The sequence below is a fragment of the Oryzias latipes genome, chromosome 5 (genome assembly GCF_053564925.1).
Source record: "Oryzias latipes strain Hd-rR chromosome 5, Olatipes_Hd-rR_3.1".
NCBI lineage: Eukaryota > Metazoa > Chordata > Actinopteri > Beloniformes > Adrianichthyidae > Oryzias > Oryzias latipes.
Window position 1 is genome coordinate 36,136,472 of NC_136241.1, and position 25,869 is coordinate 36,162,340.

General features: G+C 48.9%; 1 protein-coding gene across 1 annotated transcript in view; it reads left to right on the plus strand.

Moving 5' to 3' along the window:
• The window catches only part of fer1l4 (fer-1 like family member 4), a 65,314-nt gene that overhangs the window by 12,455 nt on the left and 26,990 nt on the right, over positions 1 to 25,869 (plus strand). The window contains exons 9-31 of the mRNA XM_078947856.1: positions 388 to 519; positions 714 to 776; positions 857 to 941; positions 1,215 to 1,383; positions 1,487 to 1,664; positions 1,802 to 1,988; positions 13,780 to 13,859; positions 14,463 to 14,588; positions 14,676 to 14,739; positions 14,841 to 14,932; positions 15,271 to 15,379; positions 15,501 to 15,708; positions 15,817 to 15,949; positions 16,037 to 16,137; positions 16,227 to 16,317; positions 17,335 to 17,451; positions 17,528 to 17,680; positions 17,960 to 18,155; positions 18,253 to 18,377; positions 18,451 to 18,585; positions 20,235 to 20,408; positions 21,614 to 21,724; positions 21,795 to 21,956. Of these exons, the coding sequence (XP_078803982.1) occupies positions 388 to 519; positions 714 to 776; positions 857 to 941; positions 1,215 to 1,383; positions 1,487 to 1,664; positions 1,802 to 1,988; positions 13,780 to 13,859; positions 14,463 to 14,588; positions 14,676 to 14,739; positions 14,841 to 14,932; positions 15,271 to 15,379; positions 15,501 to 15,708; positions 15,817 to 15,949; positions 16,037 to 16,137; positions 16,227 to 16,317; positions 17,335 to 17,451; positions 17,528 to 17,680; positions 17,960 to 18,155; positions 18,253 to 18,377; positions 18,451 to 18,585; positions 20,235 to 20,408; positions 21,614 to 21,724; positions 21,795 to 21,956 (2,991 nt within the window). The remainder of the gene's footprint in view (positions 1 to 387; positions 520 to 713; positions 777 to 856; positions 942 to 1,214; positions 1,384 to 1,486; positions 1,665 to 1,801; positions 1,989 to 13,779; positions 13,860 to 14,462; positions 14,589 to 14,675; positions 14,740 to 14,840; positions 14,933 to 15,270; positions 15,380 to 15,500; positions 15,709 to 15,816; positions 15,950 to 16,036; positions 16,138 to 16,226; positions 16,318 to 17,334; positions 17,452 to 17,527; positions 17,681 to 17,959; positions 18,156 to 18,252; positions 18,378 to 18,450; positions 18,586 to 20,234; positions 20,409 to 21,613; positions 21,725 to 21,794; positions 21,957 to 25,869) is intronic.

A 25,869-nucleotide genomic window follows, 5' to 3' on the forward strand; every position in this document is an offset into this window, starting at 1 on the left:
GTTGTTCCACAGTTGATCCCAGCAGGAGACAGCAGAGAATATCTCTGTCCTTCAAATGTCTCTTTGATAGACATGACAGAACCTCGGTCCCATTTAGATAGATAGAGAGAGAGAAAGATAATTATAATTATTATTATTATGAAACAGGTCTGTTGGTTTTAAAGAAAACCTGTTTACATCATTGAAACAGGTTTTTTGGGTCAGGGTCCGCAAACCCAATATTAAAAAATATGCTTTGTATAGTAAGTCAAAGAAGTCAAATATCTTGGGTTGACGTGTCGTGGATTCAGAGAAAAGTTCATTGGATCCCAGATTTCGTGCTCCGTCTTTGGATGTTGCAAACATGAGGCAACAGTCTGACGTCTGGATCTCCATCTGAACCTACAGGTGAACGTGAACATCCTCGAGGCTCAGAAACTGGTCGGTGTGAACATCAACCCTGCAGTTTTCATCAGGGTGGGGGGTCAGGAGAGAAACACAGCGACTCAGAAATCCACCAACTGTCCGTTCTACAACGAGGTACAGCACACCGGAACCTTCACAGGAAGGCTAAAGGGTCATTTAAGGACGCTGCAGAGATGCTGCTTCAGAGCAGGAGACAGCAGATTCTGCAGTGAAGCAGCAGCAGGACCAGCAGAGCTTCCTGCTGTTGCTTCAGGGTCAGGGTCAGGGTCAGGGGTCATGGAGTTGGTTCTTCTCCTTTTCTTCTCCAGAACTTCCAGTTCGAGTTTCAGGAAGTTCCACACATCTTCTTTGATGAAGTCATAGAGATAAAGGTGGGTTTTTCTGCTCTTGTATCTGGGATGATGGAGGGCGGGGCGCTCTAGTCATCAGGTGTGGTGTCGCCTTGTCTCAGGTGTTTCACAGACGGAAGCTGGCCTTCATAATGACCCACATCGGGACCTTCAAGATTGACGTTTCCACTGTGTACAACCAGCACGGTAGGATCACTGCACCTGCTGCCCCCGCTGCATGCGCTACACCTGCTGTACCTGTTGCCCCCGCTACACCTGCAGCGCTCGCGGCCCCTGCTGCGCCCGCTGCAGCTGGTGCACCTGCTGCCCCCGCTGCATGTGCTACACCTGCTGTACCTGTTGCCCCCGCTACACCTGCAGCGCTCGCTGCGCCCGCTGCACCTGGTGCACCTGCTGCCCCCACTGCTCGTCTGCCCATTGCACAGCTCTCCTCCACCACTGACCTTTCTGCTCCTCCAGACCACAGCTTCTACCAGAAATGGGCCCCCCTCAGCGACCCTGCGGACACCCGGGCGGGGGTGAAGGGTTATGTCAAGACCAGCCTGAGTGTTCTAATGAAGGGAGACGCGCTGCGCATTCCCAGCCTGCATCCTGGCTCGTCTTTGGGAGGCAGCGACGACATAGAAAAGTCAGTTGTCTCAACACGACAGAACATCAGACAAAGAACCGGTGAAGGTGACCTGGACTTTTTAGATCTTTGTGTCTCTCACTGACTTGGACTTGACTTTCAGGAACCTGCTGCTTCCTCATGGGCTGCCGTCAGAGCGCCCGTGGGCTCGGTTCCGTGTCCAGATCTACAGGGCTGAAGGTCTGCCCACCATGGAGGCAGGGCTTATGGCAAAGATGTCTGTCTCTGACAGGGCCGTGTTTATAGACCCGTATGTCCAAGTGACCTTTGCCGGTCAGCAGGTACTCAGAAAACTCAAAGGACTGTGAATATTGGTGACAAATTTGTTTGTTCATGAACAAACCTCTGCGTCTGAGTTCTGTTTCCTTTAGCCTTTCCAGGTCAAACACCTGTCCTCCTATGTTTTTGGACGTTTTAGGGCGAGACGTCCGTCTCCAGCGCCTCCAGCTGTCCAGTCTGGAATGAGGAGATCTCCTTCATTGAGCAGTTTCCCCCGTTGGCTCAGAGAATCAAAATCCAGGTCCTTGATGACTCCAAAATAGGAGACGTCGCTCTGGCAACACACTTCCTGGACTTGCAGCAGATTTCTGACCCAACTAGGGATGGTATGACCTTTAACCTTTGCCTTTGACATGTGCGGGTCGGGACTTTGGTTGTGGCCTCGCTCCTCTGTGATGGTGTGACAGGAGCAGGAGGCGTGTGTGGAGTCCAACTGTGAGCGGTACGAGGAATGCAGGAGAACAGAAAGACTTTGCATCAGTTTGCCCCACATCCACACGGGATTTGTGGAGACCATACATCATGGCAGAGCTCATCTGGAAGAATCCACTGACTGTATTAGGTTCTAGAAAATAAGAGGTTCTTGATTCAATGGAGGAAAAAGAGGATTCTTGTGATGAGAGGTGAGATGATACCATTGTTACACCAGCCAAGTATATGAATCTGGCCTGGTCAGGTACCACATGACCTAGAATGACATAGTTGTGGTAGAGATGGAGGTTCGTGTTGAAGGACAGATTCATGTGACAAACCTGAAATTAGCTGATGAGAACTGTCTTCACACCTGAGCATCCTCTGCATACTGTAAGCTCAAAAGCCCCAACAGGAGACGACCAGGTGTTAGGTAGGACTTGGATCTAGATGTTTAGCAGACGCTATTATCCAAATCAGCAAGCAAATAAAGACAACACAAAGTTCAGAAGGAGCTTCATGTGAGATGTCCAGTTTTCAGTTGTTAAGATTTTCATACAAGGCCACTTTGCGCTCTGAGCAGGTCATTCCACCGCTGTGGGATCAGAGCTGAGAAGTTCTTGATCTGTTTCCATGCCGGGAAGTAACTTCCAGAGTGTACCTGCAGACCTGGACCAGAGCATTCATACGACCTGTGGAGTTTACTGCTCTGTGGGCGAGTCTCGGATGCTAACTGTAGGCGAGTCTCGGATGCTAACTGTAAGCGAGTCTCGGATGCTAACTGTAGGCGAGTCTCGGATGCTAACTGTAGGCGAGTCTCGGATGCTAACTGTAGGCGAGTCTCGGATGCTAACTGTAGGCGAGTCTCGGATGCTAACTGTAGGCGAGTCTCGGATGCTAACTGTAGGCGAGTCTTGGATGCTAACTGTAGTCGAGTCTCGGATGCTAACTGTAGGCGAGTCTCGGATGCTAACTGTAGGCGAGTCTCGGGTGCTAACTGTAGTCGAGTCTCGGATGCTAACTGTAGGCGAGTCTCGGATGCTAACTGTAGGCGAGTCTCGGATGCTAACTGTAGGCGAGTCTCGGATGCTAACTGTAGGCGAGTCTTGGATGCTAACTGTAGTCGAGTCTCGGATGCTAACTGTAGGCGAGTCTCGGATGCTAACTGTAGGCGAGTCTCGGATGCTAACTGTAGGCGAGTCTCGGATGCTAACTGTAGGCGAGTCTCGGATGCTAACTGTAGGCGAGTCTCGGATGCTAACTGTAGGCGAGTCTCGGATGCTAACTGTAGGCGATTCTGGGATGCTAACTGTGAGTGAGTCTCGAATGCTAACTGTAGGCGAGTCTCGGATGCTAACTGTAGTCGAGTCTCGGATGCTAACTGTAGGCGAGTCACGGATGGCAACTGTAGGCGAGTCTCGGATGGCAACTGTAGGTGAGTCTCGGGTGCTAACTGTAGGCGAGTCTCGGATGCTAACTGTAGGCGAGTCTCGGATGCTAACTGTAGGCGAGTCTCGGATGCTAACTGTGAGTGAGTCTCTAATGCTAACTGTAGGCGAGTCTCGGATGCTAACTGTAGTCGAGTCACGGATGGCAACTGTAGGCGAGTCTCGGATGGCATCTGTAGGCGAGTCTCGGATGCTAACTGTAGGCGAGTCTCGGATGCTAACTGTAGTCGAGTCTCGGATGCTAACTGTAGGCGAGTCACGGATGGCAACTGTAGGCGAGTCTCGGATGGCAACTGTAGGCGAGTCTCGGGTGCTAACTGTAGGCGAGTCTCGGATGCTAACTGTAGGCGAGTCTCTAATGCTAACTGTAGGCGATTCTCGGATGCTAATGTCAGGTTCGCAGAGATACCAAAGGTTCAGAAATGAAAATGCCAGGCAAAAGTATAGTTTAAAAACTTTTATACAGCGAAAAATGTTGTATTAATACAGTTGTCCAGTCTTGATCTTTAAAAAATAGTTAAAACCCAACCCAAGTAAAATGGTTAAAAATACGGCTGGGACAACAGACTAAAAAATTAAATAAAAGAATCGGTCAGAATAAAAATAGAAAAAAAATACAACTGGGTCAACAGTCAACAAAATAATAAAATCCACCAGGATAAAACAGTTTTAAAAACGGTAAGGCTGGATCAGCAGTCCAAATAAATAAATTAAAAAGAGCTTTCAATCCCAGCTAAGTCTTAAGAGGGAAGAATCTGTGTAGACAGGTCCAGCGCAGCTCCTAGTTGCAGCCTTTGGCCCTGCGACGTTCACTGAGGATGTAAAGAGACGTCCTTACTCTCAGCACTACAACAATGTCTGGACACACTCTCTCTCCAGAGTTAAAAGTGCCCACGTTCCTTTACTTAGCTGAGAAATCGCGTTGAATAGTTCCTCCCACACAGCGCGTCACGTCCAGGGCTCGTCTTCTTCTCTACCGATCCCGTCAAAGTCCTCACTTGCCTCGGATGTTTGAATTCCTCCAGTGAGCGCGCCTCCGTGTAGCTCTGCTGGGTGTCCGTGCAGTTCCTTCTCTCAGGCTCTTCCTCGTCGGAGCTTTGCCGTTTTTCTGCTCTCGCCTGCCCTCTGGCTTTTAAGAGAGGGCATGACGCCCACAGCCAATCGTATGGGGTTGGGGAGGGGTTTCCCAATTAGTCCTTTTTTTGTCCCTGTAAGTCCTTCCACCCGGTAATAATTGACCAAATCACAGCAAACCAAAACATCACCGCACACAGAAAAACAAAACAAAGAAACAAACAAAGCATGCACCAAATTTGGGAAAAAAGGTAAACCCTCCGACATTTTCCCCCCCAACTTTAACATTGGTCGTCTCGGCCAATTACTCACTGTACCTTACAGGAGGCATGCCAATATTGGGGCGCTGGGAACGGCGTACTAGAGCCCCCTCACAAACTGCTGAATTTCCTGGAGGGTCAGGTGGTCTAGCCTGCTGGGGCATTTCAGCCTGGTGTCCATCTTTGTCTTCGGGTGCTCTTTGGCTAAGCACCAGCCTGGGAAGCCACAAGGTAGGAGGTGGCAGATTGTCCGGTTGCATCACTGGCCTCTCTGACTCCTGAAGCCCCGGATTTTCCTGCACCATGTCAACAGGGCACAAACGCAGATTGTTACGGTGAATTGTGCGTGTGGGAGCTTCCTTACCCTCTGGGCGAACAAGGTATACTGGGTGATCTTCTCTTAGTTGGTTCACCACAACGAATGGCTCTGGGGTCCACCTTGGCGCTAGCTTCCCCCTGGCCCTCCTGCGGAAGTTACGGATCAAGACACGCTCTCCTGGGAGCAAGGGTCGCAATCTTGCTTTTCGATTGTAGCGAGTCTGATCCTGTTCTCTCCTTTGTTCAGACTGTTGCTTGGCAGCCTGATATGCCTGGTTAAGGGCATGATGATGCTGCTTCACCCACCCTTCCAAGGTGCTTTTCTCAACGGTAGGCCGGAGGCCAGTTGTCCAATCCACTGGTAACCTAGCGTGCTTTCCAAAAACAATGAAATGTGGAGTCATCCCCGTAGTGCTATGGACTGTATTGTTGTATGCTTGAACCAAAGCAGGCAGTTTGCTGTGCCACTCTGGTTGCTGCCTCTCACCCAGGGAGCTTAAAAGTCTTAGGAGCGTCTGGTTGAACCTCTCACAAGCTCCGTTACCTTGTGGGTGGTATGCTGTAGTACGGCTCTCTTGACATCCATAGAGTTGGCATAATTGGCTCATTAGTAAAGATTCAAAGGCGGCACCACGGTCTGTTAAAATGCGTTCTGGGCAACCAAAGGTATGGATCAGGTGATCATATAAGGCCCGCACTGTAGTGTCTGCGGCCTGGTCCTTGGTGGGCACTGCAATAGCATACTTTGAGAACAGGTCTGTGATTACCAGGATGTATTGGTACCTGTCACTTGGACGGCCTAGGGAGAGGTAGTCCACACCAACGACCTCAAAGGGGTATGATGTGCAGATAGGGTGGAGGGGTGCCCTCCCAGATGGTCCAGCTTTATTGATGATGCATTGTGTACAGGAATCCGTCCAGACCCCGATATCCTGTGACATCCCTGGCCAGTAACAGCGCTGTCGAATGGCCATATAGGTCCTCTCGCTGCTTGGATGACCCATGTCCTCATGATATGTCCTCCAGATGTCCCTCGTTTCCTGTTTGGGGATGAGTACCTGGAAGATGGCAAGTCCAGAACCTGGCTCTTTCCATTCCCTCCCCAGGACACCATCCCTTAGGAAAATCTTGTCCCATTCCTTTATCAGTCCCTTTTGATACAGAGAGGAATCCTCACACACCTCAGGTCTGCAGAGTCTCTGTTTCTTCTGTTCATGGAGCTGTGACAGATCTTTGTCCTTGGCCTGTCGCTCCTGCCATGACTCATCTGCGTCTGCTCGCACCACCCATGCTGAGGAATCTGACTTCTGTTCTGGGAGCCTGGAAAGTGCATCAGCATTTTTATTTTGTACACCAGGACGATATTTAATTGTGTACCTGAAATTTGCAAGCTGAGCCACCCAGCGTTGTTCCGCAGCTCCCAACCGGGCCGTCTCCAGGTGCACAAGTGGATTGTTATCTGTGAAGATGGTAAATTCAGAGCCATACAAGTAGTCCTTAAACTTTTTCCGTTACTGCCCACTTTAATGCCAGCAGCTCTAGCTTGAACGAGCTATAGTTCTGGTCATTGCGTTCTGTGGGATGAAGGCTTCTGCTTGCATATGCAATGACTCTCTCCTTCCCGTCTTGAACCTGAGCCAGCACTGCTCCCAAGCCCTCAAAGCTTGCGTCCGTGTACAACCTGAAAGGCTGGGAGAAATCAGCATAAGCCAAAACAGGAGCGTTCAGCAAGGCCTGCTTCAGTTTGTCAAAAGCTTGCTGGCACTGCTCAGTCCAAGTCACTGGAGTGGGTTTCTTTCCGGAGGTGTTGTGGGTGACCATATTTAGAGGTGTTGCAATTTTTGAAAAGTGAGGAATGAACCTTCTATAATAGCCAGCGAAACCCAAAAAGGATCTCACTTGCCTCACAGTCTGGGGTACAGGCCATTCTCTCACTGCCATTGTCTTAGAGGGGTCAGTGGATACTCCCCCTTCACTGATGACGTGCCCCAAGTAAGTCACCCTGCGCTGGAACAAATTACATTTTTTGGGTTGCAGCTTTAGGCCATGCTGATCCAGCCTTTCAAACACCTCTTCCAGGTGTTTGACATGGCTACTAAAATCAGGGGAGAAAACCACAACGTCATCCAGATAAATCAAGAGGGAGTCATTGACTAGATTACCCAAGCACCGCTGCATTAGCCGCTGGAAGGTGGCTGGAGCATTGCACAGGCCGAACGGCATCCGCTCAAACTCATATAGGTCAAACGGTGTGGTAAACGCTGTTTTTTCTCTGTCGACAGGATCCATCTCCACCTGCCAGTATCCGCTGGCCAGGTCCAATGTGGAGTACCATTTAGCTGCCTTCAGTCCTGTCAGGGACTATTCAATGCGGGGTAGGGGATAGGCGTCTTTATGGGTGAGTGCGTTCAATCTCCTGTAGTCGACACAAAATCTCCAGCTTCCATCGTTCTTCTTCACCAGTACAATTGGTGCCGCCCATGGACTAGAGCTTTCCCTCACCACTCCGCTTCCAAACATATTTTTTAAGAGCGCCTGTAGCTCTTGGTATAAGCTAGGGGGTACGGGGCGGTACCGCTCACGACTAGGGGGTGCAGAGCCAGTGGGTATTTGATGTCTCACAGCTCCCGTTCTGCCAAAATCCTCATCATGACGAGAGAAAACTCTCCTCCATTTATGCAGGAGACTGGTCATTTCTGTCTGTTGGTCTGGAGTGAGGCCATCTCCCTGTAAGGCAGATACAGGATGTTCAGCATCTTCCTCCCCATCCACGACCCCCACACGTCTTACCTCCACCTCCACCACATCTGGGGCCACAGAGTTGAGCACCAGTTCCTGTTCACCCTGTATATCTGACGTCTCTACCTCTGTCACTTGGGCCAGAGGCTGGCGCTGGGGTATCTCAACAGGGTAAGGGTTGGGATTGCAAACTTTACAGGGGACATGCCCACCAACCACTGAAGCCAAAGTTCGTCCTATGCGCCATTCCGTGTCACTGTCTGGAAAAGGCTCTACAACCACAGTACAGGGCGAGGTCATTGGGCTGTCTGTTACCTGTATCCACAGGATCATCTCGGATAGCGATGGAATGATGACAGGGGACTGTCGGGGCAATTTCGCAACCCCTTCATATGATGGAACTGGAGCTTCTGTGGTGACTCGATGGCATTCTGCGAAGGCTCTGGACCAAGCCTCCCCTTCCACAGAAGTCAAGGTGGTTTTGAATGCCCGCAGTCCTGGGTGGCTCCCCTGGGTGAGAATAGACCAAACGGGTTTAATAATGTTCATGCCTAGGATGCCTTTGTCTGGGCCAAGGCATTCGTCATCCACGACAATGATGCCTTTTCCAGTGACCTCAATACTCCCCACAACACAATCCACAATAGTGTAACCTCTGTAGGGAATTTTCAGTCCGTTAGCAGCCCGTAGGGTCAGCCAAGGCAGAGAATCTGTGCTTGTCACCCCAGTACCTTTCAGATGTTTATCAAATAAGCTCTGACTAAGCATGGTGACTTGTGACCCTGTATCCAGTATAAAGGGAATAGGCTGGTGGTTTATTTTGAGCCAAACATTAGGGCATTCCCCGATCAGGGCGGATTTATGCTCAAGTGGCCCAGTAGCCTCTGATTTTAAGACAGCCTGTGATGTGGGCTCCTGGTCCAGAGTCACCGCCCCTACTGCTTGGCCCGCAGCTGTAGGGGGAGTTAAAAACCCTGAGGCTTTGATGAACGCTGGGTGCAACGCCGCTGCACATGCCCGGCCACTCCACAATTTCGGCATATGGGCCTCCCCTCTGCATCCCACTGATAGGAAGTGGTGGGGTTGCGGCTTCGTGGTCTGGCCCAGGTGGATGATGAGGTCGGAGCGGGCTGCTGATGGTGAGAAAACTGATTCCTTATTTCTACTATTAGGTCAGCTGAAAGCTCTTTCAGTTGTTCCTTTATTCCTGTTTTTATCTCACCCAACAGTTCCTCCTTCAGTTCGGCCTTTAACTGTTTCTTGAGATGCTCTGGATCGACAGCTTGCTGTTTCTGAGGGGTATAGGTAACTCGATTAGAATGCGCAGCCTCCTCATCCTCCTGTAGCTCTCGTGCTAAGGCCTGGGCTTCTTTACATGCAGCTTTAAACGTCATAACATTACGTCGTCTCATCTGTCGACTCAGTTCTTGCTTTATGGAACCGGTTTTCAACCCTACCATAAGCTGGTCCAGTAGCAGGTCATCTTCCCCTTCAGTCCCTTCTCTGTCACCTTCTTGCCATCTGTAAAAGAGTTCCCGGAGACGTAAGATAAAAGCATCAACTGTTTCATCCGCTTTTTGTTTACAGTTAAAAAACTTGGTACGAAGCTGTGCTTTAGAGGCAGGCTGAGCATATAGGGATTGCAATGCATCAAGGACTTTTCTTCCAGTGTCTTTTTCCTCTTTGCTGAGGAGATTAAGTTCTCGCTTGGCGCTGCCCTCCAGGGCCCCCAAGACAAAGTCCGCCTGTTGCTGTGAACTAAGACCTTGTGCTCTCAACATGGCCTCCACCTGACACCTCCACTGTTCAAATTTGGTTGTATCCCCATCAAATTTTGGTATGTAAGCTGCCCCCATAAACCATGGCATAACAAACTGTGCAGTCATCGCCGAACTCGTACCTCGCTGACTGGCATCCATCTCTAAACGATTTGGTATCCTGCCGACAACGCCAAAAAGAATGTCAGGTTCGCAGAGATACCAAAGGTTCAGAAATGAAAATGCCAGGCAAAAGTATAGTTTAAAAACTTTTATACAGCGAAAAATGTTGTATTAATACAGTTGTCCAGTCTTGATCTTTAAAAAATAGTTAAAACCCAACCCAAGTAAAATGGTTAAAAATACGGCTGGGACAACAGACTAAAAAATTAAATAAAAGAATCGGTCAGAATAAAAATAGAAAAAAAATACAACTGGGTCAACAGTCAACAAAATAATAAAATCCACCAGGATAAAACAGTTTTAAAAACGGTAAGGCTGGATCAGCAGTCCAAATAAATAAATTAAAAAGAGCTTTCAATCCCAGCTAAGTCTTAAGAGGGAAGAATCTGGTAGGAGCAGAGCTCAGTGTAGACAGGTCCAGCGCAGCTCCTAGTTGCAGCCTTTGGCCCTGCGACGTTCACTGAGGATGTAAAGAGACGTCCTTACTCTCAGCACTACAACAATGTCTGGACACACTCTCTCTCCAGAGTTAAAAGTGCCCACGTTCCTTTACTTAGCTGAGAAATCGCGTTGAATAGTTCCTCCCACACAGCACGTCACGTCCAGGGCTCGTCTTCTTCTCTACCGATCCCGTCAAAGTCCTCACTTGCCTCGGATGTTTGAATTCCTCCAGTGAGCGCGCCTCCGTGTAGCTCTGCTGGGTGTCCGTGCAGTTCCTTCTCTCAGGCTCTTCCTCGTCGGAGCTTTGCCGTTTTTCTGCTCTCGCCTGCCCTCTGGCTTTTAAGAGAGGGCATGACGCCCACAGCCAATCGTATGGGGTTGGGGAGGGGTTTCCCAATTAGTCCTTTTTTTGTCCCTGTAAGTCCTTCCACCCGGTAATAATTGACCAAATCACAGCAAACCAAAACATCACCGCACACAGAAAAACAAAACAAAGAAACAAACAAAGCATGCACCAAATTTGGGAAAAAAGGTAAACCCTCCGACACTAACTGTAGGCGAGTCTCGGATGCTAACTGTAGTCGAGTCTCGGATGCTAACTGTGAGCGTGTCTCGGATGCTAACTGTGAGCGAGTCTCGGATGGCAACTTTAGGCGAGTCTCGGGTGCTAACTGTAGGCGAGTCTCGGATGCTAACTGTGAGCGAGTCTCAGATGCTAACTGTGAGCGAGTCTCGGATGCTAACTGTGAGCGAGTGTCGGATGCTAACTGTAGGCAAGTCTCGGATGCTAACTGTAGTCGAGTCTCGGATGCTAACTGTGAGCGAGTCTCGGATGCTAACTGTAGTCGAGTCTCGGATGCTACCTGTAGGCGAGTCTCGGATGCTAACTGTAGGCGAGTCTCGGATGGCAACTGTAGGCGAGTCTCGGATGCTAACTGTGAGCGAGTCTCGGATGCTAACTGTAGTCGAGTCTCGGATGCAAACTATAGGCGAGTCACGGATGGCAACTGTAGGCGAGTCTCGGATGGCAACTGTAGGCGAGTCTCGGGTGCTAACTGTAAGCGAGTCTCGGATGCTAACTGTAGGCGAGTCTCGGATGCTAACTGTGAGTGAGTCTCGAATGCTAACTGTAGGCGAGTCTTGGATGCTAACTGTAGGCGAGTCACGGATGGCAACTGTAGGCGAGTCTCGGATGGCAACTGTAGGCGAGTCTCGGATGCTAACTGTAGGCGAGTCTCGGATGGCAACTGTAGGCGAGTCTCGGATGGCAACTGTAGGCGAGTCTCGGATGGCAACTGTAGGCGAGTCTCGGATGGCAACTGTAGGCGAGTCTCGGATGGCAACTGTAGGCGAGTCTCGGATGCTAACTGTAGGCGAGTCACGGATGCTAACTGTAGGCGAGTCTCGGATGCTAACTGTGAGCGAGTCTCAAATGCTAACTGTAAGTGAGTCTCGGATGCTAACTGTGAGCGAGTCTCGGGTGCTAACTGTAGTCGAGTCTCGGATGCTAACTGTAGGCGAGTCTCTAATGCTAACTGTAGGCGATTCTCGGATGCTAACTGTAGGCGAGTCTCGGATGCTAACTGTAGTCGAGTCTCGGATGCTAACTGTGAGCGAGTCTCGGATGCTAACTGTGAGCGAGTCTCGGATGGCAACTTTAGGCGAGTCTCGGGTGCTAACTGTAGGCGAGTCTCGGATGCTAACTGTAGGCGAGTCTCGGATGCTAACTGTAGGCGAGTCTCGGATGCTAACTGTAGGCGAGTCTCGGATGCTAACTGTAGGGGAGTCTCGGATGCTAACTGTGAGCGATTCTCGGATGCTAACTGTGAGCGAGTCTCGGATGCTAACTGTGAGCGAGTCTCGGATGCTAACTGTAGGCGAGTCTCGGATGCTAACTGTAGTCGAGTCTCGGATGCTAACTGTGAGCGAGTCTCGGATGCTAACTGTAGTCGAGTCTCGGATGCTACCTGTAGGCGAGTCTCGGATGCTAACTGTAGGCGAGTCTCGGATGGCAACTGTAGGCGAGTCTCGGATGCTAACTGTAGGCGAGTCTCGGATGGCAACTGTAGGCGAGTCTCGGATGGCAACTGTAGGCGAGTCTCGGATGGCAACTGTAGGCGAGTCTCGGATGCTAACCGTAGGCGAGTCACGGATGCTAACTGTAGGCGAGTCTCGGATGCTAACTGTAGTCGAGTCTCGGATGCTAACTGTGAGCGAGTCTCGGATGCTAACTGTAGTCGAGTCTCGGATGCTACCTGTAGGCGAGTCTCGGATGCTAACTGTAGGCGAGTCTCGGATGGCAACTGTAGGCGAGTCTCGGATGGCAACTGTAGGCGAGTCTCGGATGCTAACCGTAGGCGAGTCACGGATGCTAACTGTAGGCGAGTCTCGGATGCTAACTGTGAGCGAGTCTCGGATGCTAACTGAAAAGACCAGGGACAGGAGTGTCATGTGATCTCTTTGAGTTAAAAGGCATGAAGCTGCATTTTGGATCATCTGCAAAGACCTGAGCGTGGAGGCTGGTAGCCCCTTATGAAGCGATTACAGTGATCAGGATGACCAATGTTGAGCAACTGAAGAACAGTTTTAGCTGCATAAACTATGAAGATGAACTCTGATCTTCTGTTGTGGAGTTAAAATCTGAACAGAAGAGGAATGTCAGAAATGATTTCTTTGAAGCTCAGATGGTTGTCAATGATGACTTCCAAATCCGTAGTTAACTATATGGACAGTCATGGAAGATGTCAGTGATGGTGAAGTTTTGGTGATGGATGGACTGACAAGAAAGACAAAAACTTCATCACATTTAAAGACCCACTCCAATGAAAATCATGTTTTTGGGTGTTTTTAAATAAGCTTGTTCTTTTTTCTCATGATGGAGGACAATTATAAAAAAATGTAAGATTAAAACTGCGTTTCTGAGTATTTCTTTATTAAATTTCTGATGCATCAAGAGCAGATAAAGACCTGCCGCTTGAGAAAGCTCCGGTTTGTGACGCATTTGTCCTAAAAACTGCATCATCATAGCTGAAAGACCACTGGCAACACCTTGAAAATAGATAAAAATATAGTTCGAGTGGGACTTTAAAGGCACAGAAAAAACTGAATGTCGTCTGCATAGAAGTGGAGAGAGAGGCGATGTTAGCAAAGGATAGTGCTCAGAGTCTTAGTGTGGACAGAGAAGAGGAACAAAAGCCCTGAGGAACACCAGGGCAAAGTTGGTAAGATCTGGATTTTTTCCTTCTGCGAGAATACTTTGAATGTTTGACCAGTCCGGTGGGATTTAAACCAGTTCAGGTCTTTCCAGCAACACAGAGTTCACACAGCGTTGAAAGAAGATGTGATTTATGATGTCAAAAGCTGGAGATCAGAGCAGAGCATTTGCAGCCAACTCAAACCAAGCCAAGACGTGACCAAACCACCACACGAGCACAGCTGTAGTGGAGACAAACTCAAATGAGACAGTTGTCTGCTTGTTTCCTGCAGGGTTTAACCCCACCTTCGGTCCAAGTTGGGTTAATCTGTACGGTTCTCCGCAGAACTCCACCCTTGGAGACATCCACCAGGTAACCTCAACTAAATCCTACCTTAACCTCAAGAAAACCCTTCCAGTGCCTTTCAACTAAAGTCTGTTAGCACTACAATATCTACAGGTACTTATCCTCAGTGGTACAGGTACTTATTCTCAGTGGTACAGGTACTTATTCTCAGTGGTACAGGTACTTATCCTCAGTGGTACAGGTACTTATCCTCAGTGGTACAGGTACTTATTCTCAGTGGTACAGGTACTTATTCTCAGTGGTACAGGTACTTATCCTCAGTGGTACAGGTACTTATCCTCAGTGGTACAGGTACTTATTCTCAGTGGTACAGGTACTTATTCTCAGTGGTACAGGTACTTATTCTCAGTGGTACAGGTACTTATTCTCAGTGGTACAGGTACTTATCCTCAGTGGTACAGGTACTTATCCTCAGTGGTACAGGTACTTATTCTCAGTGGTACAGGTACTTATCCTCAGACCATCTTTTCATCTGGAACTTATACTTAGCTTTTCTGCGGAATCTGACTCCAGCAGAAAGACCGTCAGCAGGTTTTTTTCAGTCCAGGAGCGATCAGTCCTCCACACAGACTAAAAAACTGAATTAGCGCTGTGGTCGGCTGCTTTCAGGCCTTGAACGAGGGCGTGGGAGAAGGGATTTTCTACCGAGGGCGGATCCTTGTGGCGCTCTCCATGGAGGTGTATTCGTCTCCCTCCGCTGCATCTGTGGACTCATCATCTGTCGTCGCTGCCAAGGTTTCTTCCATGAACTTTGCTCCATCATTCATTGTAATCTGAAAAGCTTCCTTCAATATCCGTGTGTATCTGTTTGTGTTGTTGAAGGCAAAAGGAGCGCTGAAAAAGTTCACACTGAAGAAGAGAAGGAGCACCAAGAAGCAGAAGGATGGTCAGTTTGCTGGGCTGAGTCTTCATCAGAAGCTATGAAGGGTCAGAGTTTATCTGCGGCAGATGCGTAGAGGGGAAGTTCTGATGTTGTTGCATCTTCAGAAAGCAGGAGGCTGCCTGAGGACTCTGAGATGGGAGCGGAGGTTCCAGAGTCTGTAACGGTGGAGATCGATGAGATCCATCCTCTCCCAGAGGTCAGTGGGTTGACTGCCAGCCGTCGTTAGAGTTATGGAAACATTTCTGTTCAGGAGGTGCCGTCATTGATCCCGGAAGGAGATCAGCTTCCTTCTTCCTGGTATCAGGGTGGGTTTTCTCCAGGTCTGTGTTCAGGTTCCTGCTCAGCTGCTGTTCTTTGAGGTTTTCCTTTTTTTTCTGAAAGACGTTACATGGAGGTGAACAGAAACATGATTGTTGTCATAAGAGGAAATCTTTACCTGAGAGGTGAAAGGTGTGCAGAGATGTTGATGTCTGTGGATCTTCTCAGAGGAAACCTGCTTGGTGTCTCTGAGACATTCACAGTTTGGTCTTTCAGGGTTTTCTGGGACAGAAGGAGGAGTTTCTGCTGTTTGCATCGGTGTTTGAAGCCACCATGATGGACCCGTCTGTTGGAACCAAACCGCTGACCTTTGAACTCTCAATAGGTTAGATCTGGTTGTTCTTCTGTATTCTGAGGTTCTCAGCCACTCTGTGTCCAGAGTCCGGCCCCTCCTTCACATCTACGTTTGCAGGAAGCCATGGTTCCCTCCGTGTTTGTGTTTCCAGGGAACTATGGGAAGGCAGTTGGAGTTGGGAAATCGAAGAAAAGTTATAGTAGGGAGGAGCTGAGCAGGAGCAGGGAGGAGCTGAGCGAGGACTCTCAGGGCCTCCTGAAATCGGAGGACGAGCTGGACCAAGAAGATCTTGAGAGCTTTGAAGCTCAGAGCAGATCTCTGTCTGCTCCGATGCGAGCAGAACCCACCGAGTACGACAGGTAACCTTCCGCAGGCCAGTCGGCCATATTTAGGAGACATTATGTGAAGACCAGGTGGCCTCCAGAGAGGACCAGCACCAGTTCACCTGTCTGCTCACCTGTGGCCAGGTCTTTCCAGTGTCTGCGGCTGCAGCCCCCAGCGCTCCGACTCAAACCCTGCCTGTTTGTCCGGGCTCAGTTTGAGGACCACAGCTTTCGTCTCCACCAGGCCAACTGGCTCAGCAAGATGGCTGACAGACTGGTGAGACTTCTCTTCCTGTTTCTCTGTGTCTGAAATGAAGGAGATACCAGCCGGTTCTGAACGGCTTCTCCTTCTCCTGAACTGCAGGAGCTGGGTCTCGATGAAGTAGACAGACTCCTGAAGAGGCTGCGATCCAAGGCCAGGGAGCGTTTGCTGGAGGTGCTGCTGGAGCTGGTGGCTTCCTGCAAGTCTGTGTCCTCCTCCTGGAAGTCTCCTAGAAAGGTTCCTCTTTGTGTTCCGTCCTCTCATTGGTCTCATTCGCTCTTGTTTCCTGCAGACAGTTCACCTCCTTCTCTGAGAGGAAGTCTCAGCACACGCGGCCCAACAGCCTGGATAAATTTAGGAAAGAGTTTGTCAAGAGGAAGCTGGTGAGTCTGACCTCTGACCTCAGCTTACCTTTTCAGTGGGCGGACTCGGTGCAGAGGTAGAGCGCTCAACCTCTGATCAGGAGATTGTGGGATCGCTTCTCGCCTCGCCTGCCCAGGTGTTAAAGTGTCTTTGGGCAAGACACTGAACCCCACATTGCTCCTGGTTATAGGTTGGCGCCAGTGTTCGGCTTGTGTTAGTGTGTGTGTATGTTAGTGTGTGTGTGTGTGTGTGTCTGTGTGTGTTTTAATGCATGTCTGCTTTAATGTGTGTCTGTGTGTGTTAGTGTGTCTGTGTGTTAAAATGGTACTGTGATGAACTGTAAAAGTAAAGTGTTATAGACATACACACCATATTCCTTAAGCTGTCCTAAATGTTCTTTCTCCTCCTGTCTTCCTGTCCACCTGTCTCCCTGGCTGTCTGTCTCCTTGTCCTCCTTTCTCCCTGTCCTCCTGTCTGTCTGTCTCCCTACCCACCTGTCTCCCTATCCTCCTGTCTCCTTGTCCTCCTGTCTGCCCGTCTCCTTGTCCTCCTGTCTGTCTGTCTCCCTGTCCTCTTGTCTCCCTGTCCTCCTGTCTCCCTTTCCTGACTTTCTCCCTGTCCTCCTGTTTGTATGTCTCCCTGTCACCCTGTCTGTCTCCCTATCCTCCTGTCTCCCTGTCCTCTTGTCTGCCCGTCTCCTTGTCCTCCTGTCTGTCTGTCTCCCTGTCCTCTTGTCTCCCTGTCCTCCTGTCTCCCTGTCTCCCTTTCCTGTCTGTCTCCCTGTCCTCCTGTTTGTATGTCTCCCTATCCTCCTGTTTTCTACTGTCCTCCTGTCCTCTTTGTCCTCCTGTCTTCCTGTTCTCCTGTCTGTCTGTCTCCCTATCCTCCTGTCTCCCTGTCCTCTTGTCTGCCCGTCTCCTTGTCCTTCTGTCTGTCTGTCTCCCTGTCCTCTTGTCTCCCTGTCCTCCTGTCTCCCTTTCCTGTCTGTCTCCCTATCCTCCTGTTTTCTACTGTCCTCCTGTCCTGTCTGCGTTTAGGTTGTGATTGCTCGCCAAGCTATCAAGGTGAGGCGGCGGACGAGCAGAGAGACGGTCAGGCAGAAGATGGTGGAGAGCAGGAAGTTCCTGAAGAGGCTCCGCCTCATGGCTGCAGAGGTCAGATGGCAGAAGAACCCACGTCCTGCAGGTGAGCATGTCAACCCGTCAGTCTGCTGACCGTCCGCTCTCCCAGCCTCAGAGCACCATCCCCGATGCTTTTCTCTGGCTGCTTACGGGAAGCAAGCGACTGGCGTACGTCCGGATTCCCGCTCACTCCGTCCTCTTCTCAGTGGTGGAGGAGCAGAAGGGGCGGGACTGTGGATGCATCACCACCCTGTACATGAAGGTAAGTCCTGAACAACGTGGAGTCTGTCTGTGGCAAACATGGAGGATCCTACAGGCTCATTTTTGTCCTTCCATGTGTCCATCTGTCAATCCTTGGCAGGAACAACGATTTACTCAGGATTTTAGAGTCTGACCGTTTTAGGAAAGGAGACGATTTCATCCTTGAGGAGCGCCACTGCCTTCATTACATTTAAACCTGATGATGATGTTTCAATGCTGAGATGGTTTCTGCTAAGGTCAGATCCAGGGCCCTGATTGGTCCATCCTGTCCGTCCTTCAGTCTCCAGGATGCCTCCCCAGTGAGATCTTTGCCAAGCTGGAGGTGTACCTGTGGCTCGGTCCCGTCAGGTACTGCGAAAAGGCCGTCACCAGTTTACCGCAGGAGTTCACACCTGTGTACGAGGAGGAGGAGGACCTTCAGCGAAGACCCGCCCCTGAAAACAGGATAAGGGTTCCTGTGAGTCTCACCTGCCAGGGTGAGTCAGCCAACCCCCCCGAGGGGGGGCTTCATGACGGTCAGCAGAGTCACTCCTGCTGCTGCAGACGAGTCGAGCCTTTCCTCTCTGCTTACAGACAGCCGGTACTTCCAACTGCGATGTCACCTGTACCAGGGGCGTGGCCTGAGGGCGGCAGACAACAACGGCTTGTCTGATCCGTTCACTAAAGTGATTTTTTCCACACAGTGCCAGAAAAGCAGGGTTGGTCGTGGTTTTATGGTTTTATGGTCTGAGGCGTTTCCTGAGGTCAGCGAAGGACTTGTTCTGTCTTCAGACCATGATGGACACCCTCACCCCCTCCTGGAGCGAGTGTTTGCTGTTTGACAGAGTCCTGCTGGAAGGAACCATGGAGCAGCTCCAGCGCGACCCCCCGCTCATCATCATCAACATCTACGATCATGACACCATGGTAAACCGGACGTCAAAAGTGGGAGGAGTTTGTTTTCAGGCTGAAAACGTCTTCCTGACTGCAGCAGGACCTCCGCTGAGGTGATGCTGTTTCCACCAGAGAGCTTCAGGTTTTCCTGAAAAACCAGCCAGTAGTTTTGTGTAGAGACGTCTGCAGACCTTCATGATGACGTCATGATCCCTTCAGAAGCTGGAGCGGATCAAAAAGGCTGACAGGTGGAATGAACCAGCACCGTTAGCCCTATGGGGTCCAGATGACCCCCCCCCCCTTCCATTGGCGTGTTCTCCCTACCATGACAAAGGTGGATAAAGGTGGAAAGATTTCATGTAATCCATGGACACCAGTGAAGATCACAAATCATTGAAGAAAAAAGGTTCAGAGCACTGTCTAGTGGGTCTAGATGACCCACCTCCCAACGTTAAAGTGCCTAGGATAGAACAAGGGTTAGGATGCTTCACCCCTGACTAAAAGAGCATTCACAGTGAACGTCTCCAAAAGCTGCGTCTGAATTCCCGCCTTAACCCCTAACTACTAAAAAACTATGTAAAGCCTTGGATTTTAAAAGTTATTCAGAAATCACGCTCACTTTTTTAAAAAACGGCTGATATGATGTCATCGATTTCACAAAGTTCAAATCTAATTAATGAGCGTTTTGAGACGGTTATTTATGAGTCCACCATCTTCTGAGGATGAAAACGTTGATGGTTTATCAAAAAAATAAATGTAAAAACATTTTTTTGGCAAAAATTGTTGCGATGCAATGCATTGTGGTCTATATTTGCCAACAGAGACTTCTGGGAAATTTCTGGATTTTGGATTGTAGATTCAGACACTATAGAATGATGAACGCACTATGTAGAGGTTAGAGTTGGAATTCAGACACAACTCCAGATATTGACTGAAGCAAAGAAGACCCGCCCACCTGGACATGAAGTCATTTACCTGCATGTGACACCTGTTCACACGTGTGTGTGTTCATGGCTGTGTGTTTATTGTTGTGTGTTCATGGTTGTGTGTTCATGGCTGTGTGTTTATTGTTGTGTGTTCATGGTTGTGTGTTCATGGCTGTGTGTTTATTGTTGTGTGTTCATGGTTGTGTGGTCATGGCTGTGTCTTTATTGTTGTGTGTTCATGGCTGTGTGTTTATTGTTGTGTGTTCATGGTTGTGTGTTCATGGCTGTGTGTTTATTGTTGTGTGTTCATGGTTGTGTGTTCATGGCTGTGTGTTTATTGTTGTGTGTTCATGGTTGTGTGGTCATGGCTGTGTCTTTATTGTTGTGTGTTCATGGCTGTGTGTTTATTGTTGTCTGTTCATGGTTGTGTGTTCATGGCTGTGTCTTTATTGTTGTGTGTTCATGGCTGTGTGTTTATTGTTGTGTGTTCATGGTTGTGTGTTCATGTTTGTGTGTTTATTGTTGTGTGTTCATGGTTGTGTGTTTATTGTTGTGTGTTCTGGGCTGTGTGTTTATTGTTGTGTGTTCATGGCTGTGTGTTTATTGTTGTGTGTTCATGGTTGTGTGTTCATGTTTGTGTGTTTATTGTTGTGTGTTCATGGTTGTGTGTTTATTGTTGTGTGTTCTGGGCTGTGTGTTTATTGTTGTGTGTTCATGGCTGTGTGTTTATTGTTGTGTGTTCTGTGTTGTGTTCAGGGCAGTCCAAAGCCTTTGGGCCAAGTATTTGCAAAGCCGGAGTTCAAAACCGTGGATCAGGTCTACGAAAAGCCTCGCCTGAGTTTCTATGACATCACCAAAGGGAGAATCTCCGCCGGAGAGCTGCTGGGCGCCTTCGAGCTCATCGAGTTTGACTACTCCGGCTTTGGAGAGGTGACGTCTGCTGACATCAGCGTTTGAGCTGGTCTGTAGATGATGAACGGAAAGCTGTGGACGGGTTTATAGTCTATTCTCTGAGGGTGTCATTGTCTTCACCGTCAGAGTAAATTCTAACCTTGCAGGTCCGTCAGAACAAACGGATAGTTTCGGCTACACCTGTGTGTTACCTTTGTGGCTTTAGGTCTCATGAGTCTGAGGTTCGGCTGTGCAAAGGAATGTCAGGCTGAACAGAAGATGAACAAAGTCAGTAAAGTTAGATTTTATTCCATTGTTTCATCTTGAAACACCTTAAGTCTTCGTCCCAGTTTTACAGGTGGATCTAGCCGTCTCCAGGTGTAAAACGGTCACACCTGTACGGGTCAGACAAGTGACCCACAGGGAGTATGAAGGTGGAAGACCGCTCAGTAAGAGAAAATGTTCATGTTGGGGGGGCCGTGGTGCAGCGGTAGGGCGGTCGACCCATGATCGTAAGATTGCAGGTTCAATTCCCGCCTTGCACACCCATGAGTCGATGCGTCCTTGGGCAAGACATTAAACCCCACCTTGCCTCTGGTGGCAGGTGGGCGCCTGTGTTTGGCAGCTGAGCCGCCACCAGTGTGTGACTGGGTGACTGGGTGACTGTAAAGCGCTTTGGGTCTTGTAGGTAGAAAAGCGCTAGATAAGTATACGCTATTCACCATGTTTTCCAGGCTCATGCTGCGGCGACAGGTCACAGAGATGTTTTATTTTACAAATCCTGCAGACTGAAAAAGGAGTCCGTTAGTGATGTCCACGTGATCCGGTTAGTACGGAGCCAGAACTCGCTCCTCACTAACGACTAGAGTGTACCGTTAGGAGGCCGTACGACAGCATCAACGTGACGTCATGAGTGTGTGGAACTTCCTTTATCCTGACAAATACTTCACCGTACACTTACCACACGCACAGCAATGGTACGCTCCATTTTCATGAGGTAGTTGAACGAGTCTCAAGGGGAACCACGGACTCACCTGCAGTCCCCTGCAGAGGCAGCCGCTCCTCCCTATGACCCTCCACAGACCACACAGTCTAAAAACAGCCGCACAGTACAGATCAACCCCCCTCTGTACGGGGTCACGTGACTAAGACGTGTACCTGTGATTGGACTTTATTGGATCTCATGTGTGTTTTACCTTACCTTCCAAATACCGTTCATTAACTGTCCTCTGGTTTCCTGGTAGCCCCGTCTCCCCCAGAGCGTGGACCCTCAAGTATTGCACTTTCAGGAACAAGAGAGGTTCTTCCACATTCCAGAGGGAGTCCGCCCTGTCCTGAAGACCTTCAGGATCGAGGTAGCGGTTGCAGAACGCTGAAAGCTTCTTCCATGCTTGGGATGAATCCAGGAACACGCTTTGCTTCCAGGTGCTGTTCTGGGGGCTGCGCGAGCTGAAGCGGGTGCAGCTGTTTGAGGTGGAGCACCCCATGGTGAAGGTGGAGTGTGCAGGAGAACCACTGAAGTCCGAAGAAATCCAGAACTACAGAACCAACCCAAACTTCAAGCAGACGGTCGGCTACATCAACGTGGTCCGTTCCTGTCATCACAGACCAATCTGAACCGCTCTTTTCTTCTGTTTATCCAAACTTTTCATTTGAGCCCTCAGAGGTGATGCCCCGCCCAAATGGTGGTCAGGTCTCTAAAAATGGGCTAACTTGAAAAATGTGTCTGAAAGCCAAATGTACATCTTTAAATGTCTGACTGGAACACAGATGTGTGGCTTTGATCAGCCAGAAAGACTGGAATAATAATTCATGGTGCATACGATTCTGCCCACAGCAGAACTGCATAGCATCGAGTGCTTTCCAGAAAACATTGGGAACTCATAAACCTTCTGCTTTTGTATTGTAGTCATGAAAATAAACTGCATCCACTGTGGCCAAGAACATATATCATAGAAACAACTGCTGTCTCCCCAAAAACACGTCTGCAGCGTCTTGATTGATGCTGGAATCTGTGGTGACCCTCCTTCAAAGAACAGCCAGTTTCCACTGCTCCATCTGCAGCTTTGCGTTGTCTCCGTTGCATTGTGTCTCTGTTGCGTTGTGTCTCCGCTGCGTTGCGTCTCCGTTGCGTTGTGTCTCTGTTGAATTGCATCTCCATTGTGATGTGTCTCAGTTGCGTTGGATTTCCATTGCGTTGTGCCTCCGTTACATTGCTTGTCCCTTGCGTTGTGTCTCCGTTGCATTGTGTCTCCATTGCCTTGTGTCTCCGTTTCATTGTGTCATTATTACATTGTGTCTCTGTTGCATTGTGTCTCCATTGCGTTATTCCTCCGTTGCATTTCGTCTCCATTGCGTGGTGTCTCCGTTGCGTTGCGTCTCCGTTGCGTTGTGTCTCTGTTGAATTGCGTCTCCATTGTGATGTGTCTCAGTTGCGTGGCATCTCCATTGCGTTGTGCCTCCGTTACATTGCTTGTCCCTTGCGTTGTGTCTCCGTTGCATTGTGTCTCCATAGCCTTGTGTCTCCGTTTCATTGTGTCTCTGTTGCATTGTGTCTCCATTGCGTTATGCCTCCGTTGCATTTCGTCTCCATTGCGTGGTGTCTCAGTTGCGTAGCGTCTCCATTGTGTTGTGTCTCGGTTGCATTGGGTCTCCATTGCATGGTTTCTTCGTTGCATTGCGTCTCCGTTGCAATGTGTCTCCGTTGCATTGTGTCTCCATTGTGTTCAGTGTCTGTTGTTTTGCATCTTCATTGCATCGTGTCTCTGTTGCACTGTCTCCATTGCGTTGTGTCTCCATTGCTTGGTGTCTTCGTTGCGTTGTGTCTTCATTGGGTTGTGTCTTCGTTGCATTATGTCTCTATTGCATTGGGACTCTATTGCATGGTGTCTTCGTTGTGTTGTGTTTTCGTTGCATTGTGTCTCCATTGCGTTGTGTATCCATTGCGTGGTGTCTCAGTTGCGTTGCGTCTCCATTGTGTTGAGTGTCTGTTGTGTTGCATCTTCATTAAATTGCGTCTCCATTGCATTGTGTTTCCATTGCGTTGTGTATCCATTGCGTGGTGTGTCAGTTGCGTTGCGTCTCCGTTGCATTGTGTCTCCCGTTGTACTGCGTCTCCATTGCATTGTGTCTCCATTGCATTGTGTATCTATTGCGTGGTGTGTCAGTTGCATTGCGTATCCATTCTGTTGAGTGTCTGTTGTGTTGCATCTTCATTGCAGTGTGTCTCTGTTGCATTGTGTCTCCATTAGGTTGTGTCTCCATGGCATGGTGTCTTCGTTGCGCTGTGTCATCATTGTGTTGCATCTTCATTGCAGTGTGTCTCTGTTGCATTGTGTCTCCATTTCGTTGTGTCTCCATTGCATGGTTTCTCCATTGCATTGTGTCTCTGTTGCATTGCATTGCATTGTCAGTTGCGTTGCGTATCCATATTGTTTAGTGTCTGTTGTGTTGCATCTTCATTAAATTGCGTCTCCCTTGCATTGTGTCTCCGTTGCATGGTTTCTCCATTGCATTGTGTCTCCATTGCATTGTGTCTCCGTTGCGTTGTGTCTCTGTTGCGTTGTGTCTCCATTGCATGGTGTCTCCATTGCATTGTGTCTCCATTGCATGATGTCTCCATTGTGTGGTGTGTCAGTTGCATTGTGTCTCAATTGTGTTGTGTGTCTGTTGTGATGCATCTACATTGCATTGTGTCTCCATTGCATTGTATATCCATTGCATTGTGTCTCCATTGCATTGTGTCTCCATTGCATGGTTTCTCCATTGAATTGTGTCTCCATTGCATTGTGTCTCCGTTGCGTTGTGTCTCTGTTGCGTTGTGTATCCATTGCGTGGTGTGTCAGTTGCGTTGCGTCTCCATTGTGTAGAGTGTCTGTTGTGTTGCATCTTCATTAAATTGCGTCTCCATTGCATTGTGTCTCCCTTGCATTGTGTCTCCATTGCATTGTGTCTCCATTGCATTGTGTCTCCGTTGCGTTGTGTCTCTGTTAAGTGTGTCTCCATTGCAGGGTGTCTCCATTGCATTGTGTCTCCATTGCATTGTGTCTCCATTGCGTTGTGTCTCCATTGCGTGGTGTGACAGTTGCATTGTGTCTCAATTGTGTTGTGTGTCTGCTGTGCTGCATCTACATTGCATTGTGTCTCCATTGCATTGTATCTCCATTGCATTGTGTCTCCATTGCATGGTGTCTCCATTGCGTTGTGTCTCCATTGCGTGGTGTGACAGTTGCATTGTGTCTCAATTGTGTTGTGTGTCTGCTGTGCTGCATCTACATTGCATTGTGTCTCCATTGCATTGTGTCTCCCTTACATTGTGTCTCCATTGCGTTGTGTCTCCATTGTGTGGTGTGTCAGTTGCATTGAGTCTCAATTGTGTTGAATGTCTGTTGTGCTGCATCTACATTGCATTGTGTCTCCATTGCATTGTATCTCCATTGCATTGTGTCTCCATTGCATTGTGTCTCCATTGCATGGTTTCTCCATTGAATTGTGTCTCCATTGCATTGTGTCTCCATTGCATTGTGTATACATTGCGTGGTGTGTCAGTTGCGTTGCGTCTCCCTTGTGTTGAGTGTCTGTTGTGTTGCATCTTCATTAAATTGCGTCTCCATTGCATTGTGTCTCCCTTGCATTGTGTCTCCATTGCATTGTGTCTCCATTGCGTTGTGTATCCATTGCGTGATGTGTCAGTTGCGTTGCGTCTCCATTGTGTTGAGTGTCTGTTGTGTTGCATCTTCATTAAATTGCGTCTACATTGCATTGTGTCTCCCTTGCATTGTGTCTCCATTGCATTGTGTCTCCATTGCATTGTGTCTCCATTGCGTCGTGTATCCATTGCGTGGTGTGTCAGTTGCGTTGCGTCTCCATTGTGTTGAGTGTCTGTTGTGTTGCATCTTCATTAAATTGCGTCTCCATTGCATTGTGTTTCCATTGCATTGTGTATCTATTGCGTGGTGTGTCAGTTGCATTGCGTATCCATTCTGTTGAGTGTCTGTTGTGTTGCATCTTTATTGCTATGTGTCTCTGTGGCATTGTGTCTCTATTGCATGGTTTCTCCATTGCATTGTGTCTCCGTTGCGTTGTATCTCTGTTGCGTTGTGTCTCCATTGCATGGTGTCTCCATTGCATTGTGTCTCCATTGCATGATGTCTCCATTGCATGGTGTCTCCATTGCGTTGTGTCTCCATTGCGTGGTGTGTCAGTTGCATTGTGTCTCAATTGTGTTGTGTGTCTGTTGTGCTGCATCTACATTGCATTGTGTCTCCATTGCATTGTGTCTCCATTGCATTGTGTCTCCCTTACATTGTGTCTCCATTGCGTTGTGTCTCCATTGTGTGGTGTTTCAGTTGCATTGAGTCTCAATTGTGTTGAATGTCTGTTGTGTTGCATCTACATTGCATTGTGTCTCCATTGCATTGTATCTCCATTGCATTGTGTCTCCATTGCATTGTCTCCATTGCATGGTTTCTCCATTGCATGGTTTCTCCATTGAATTGTG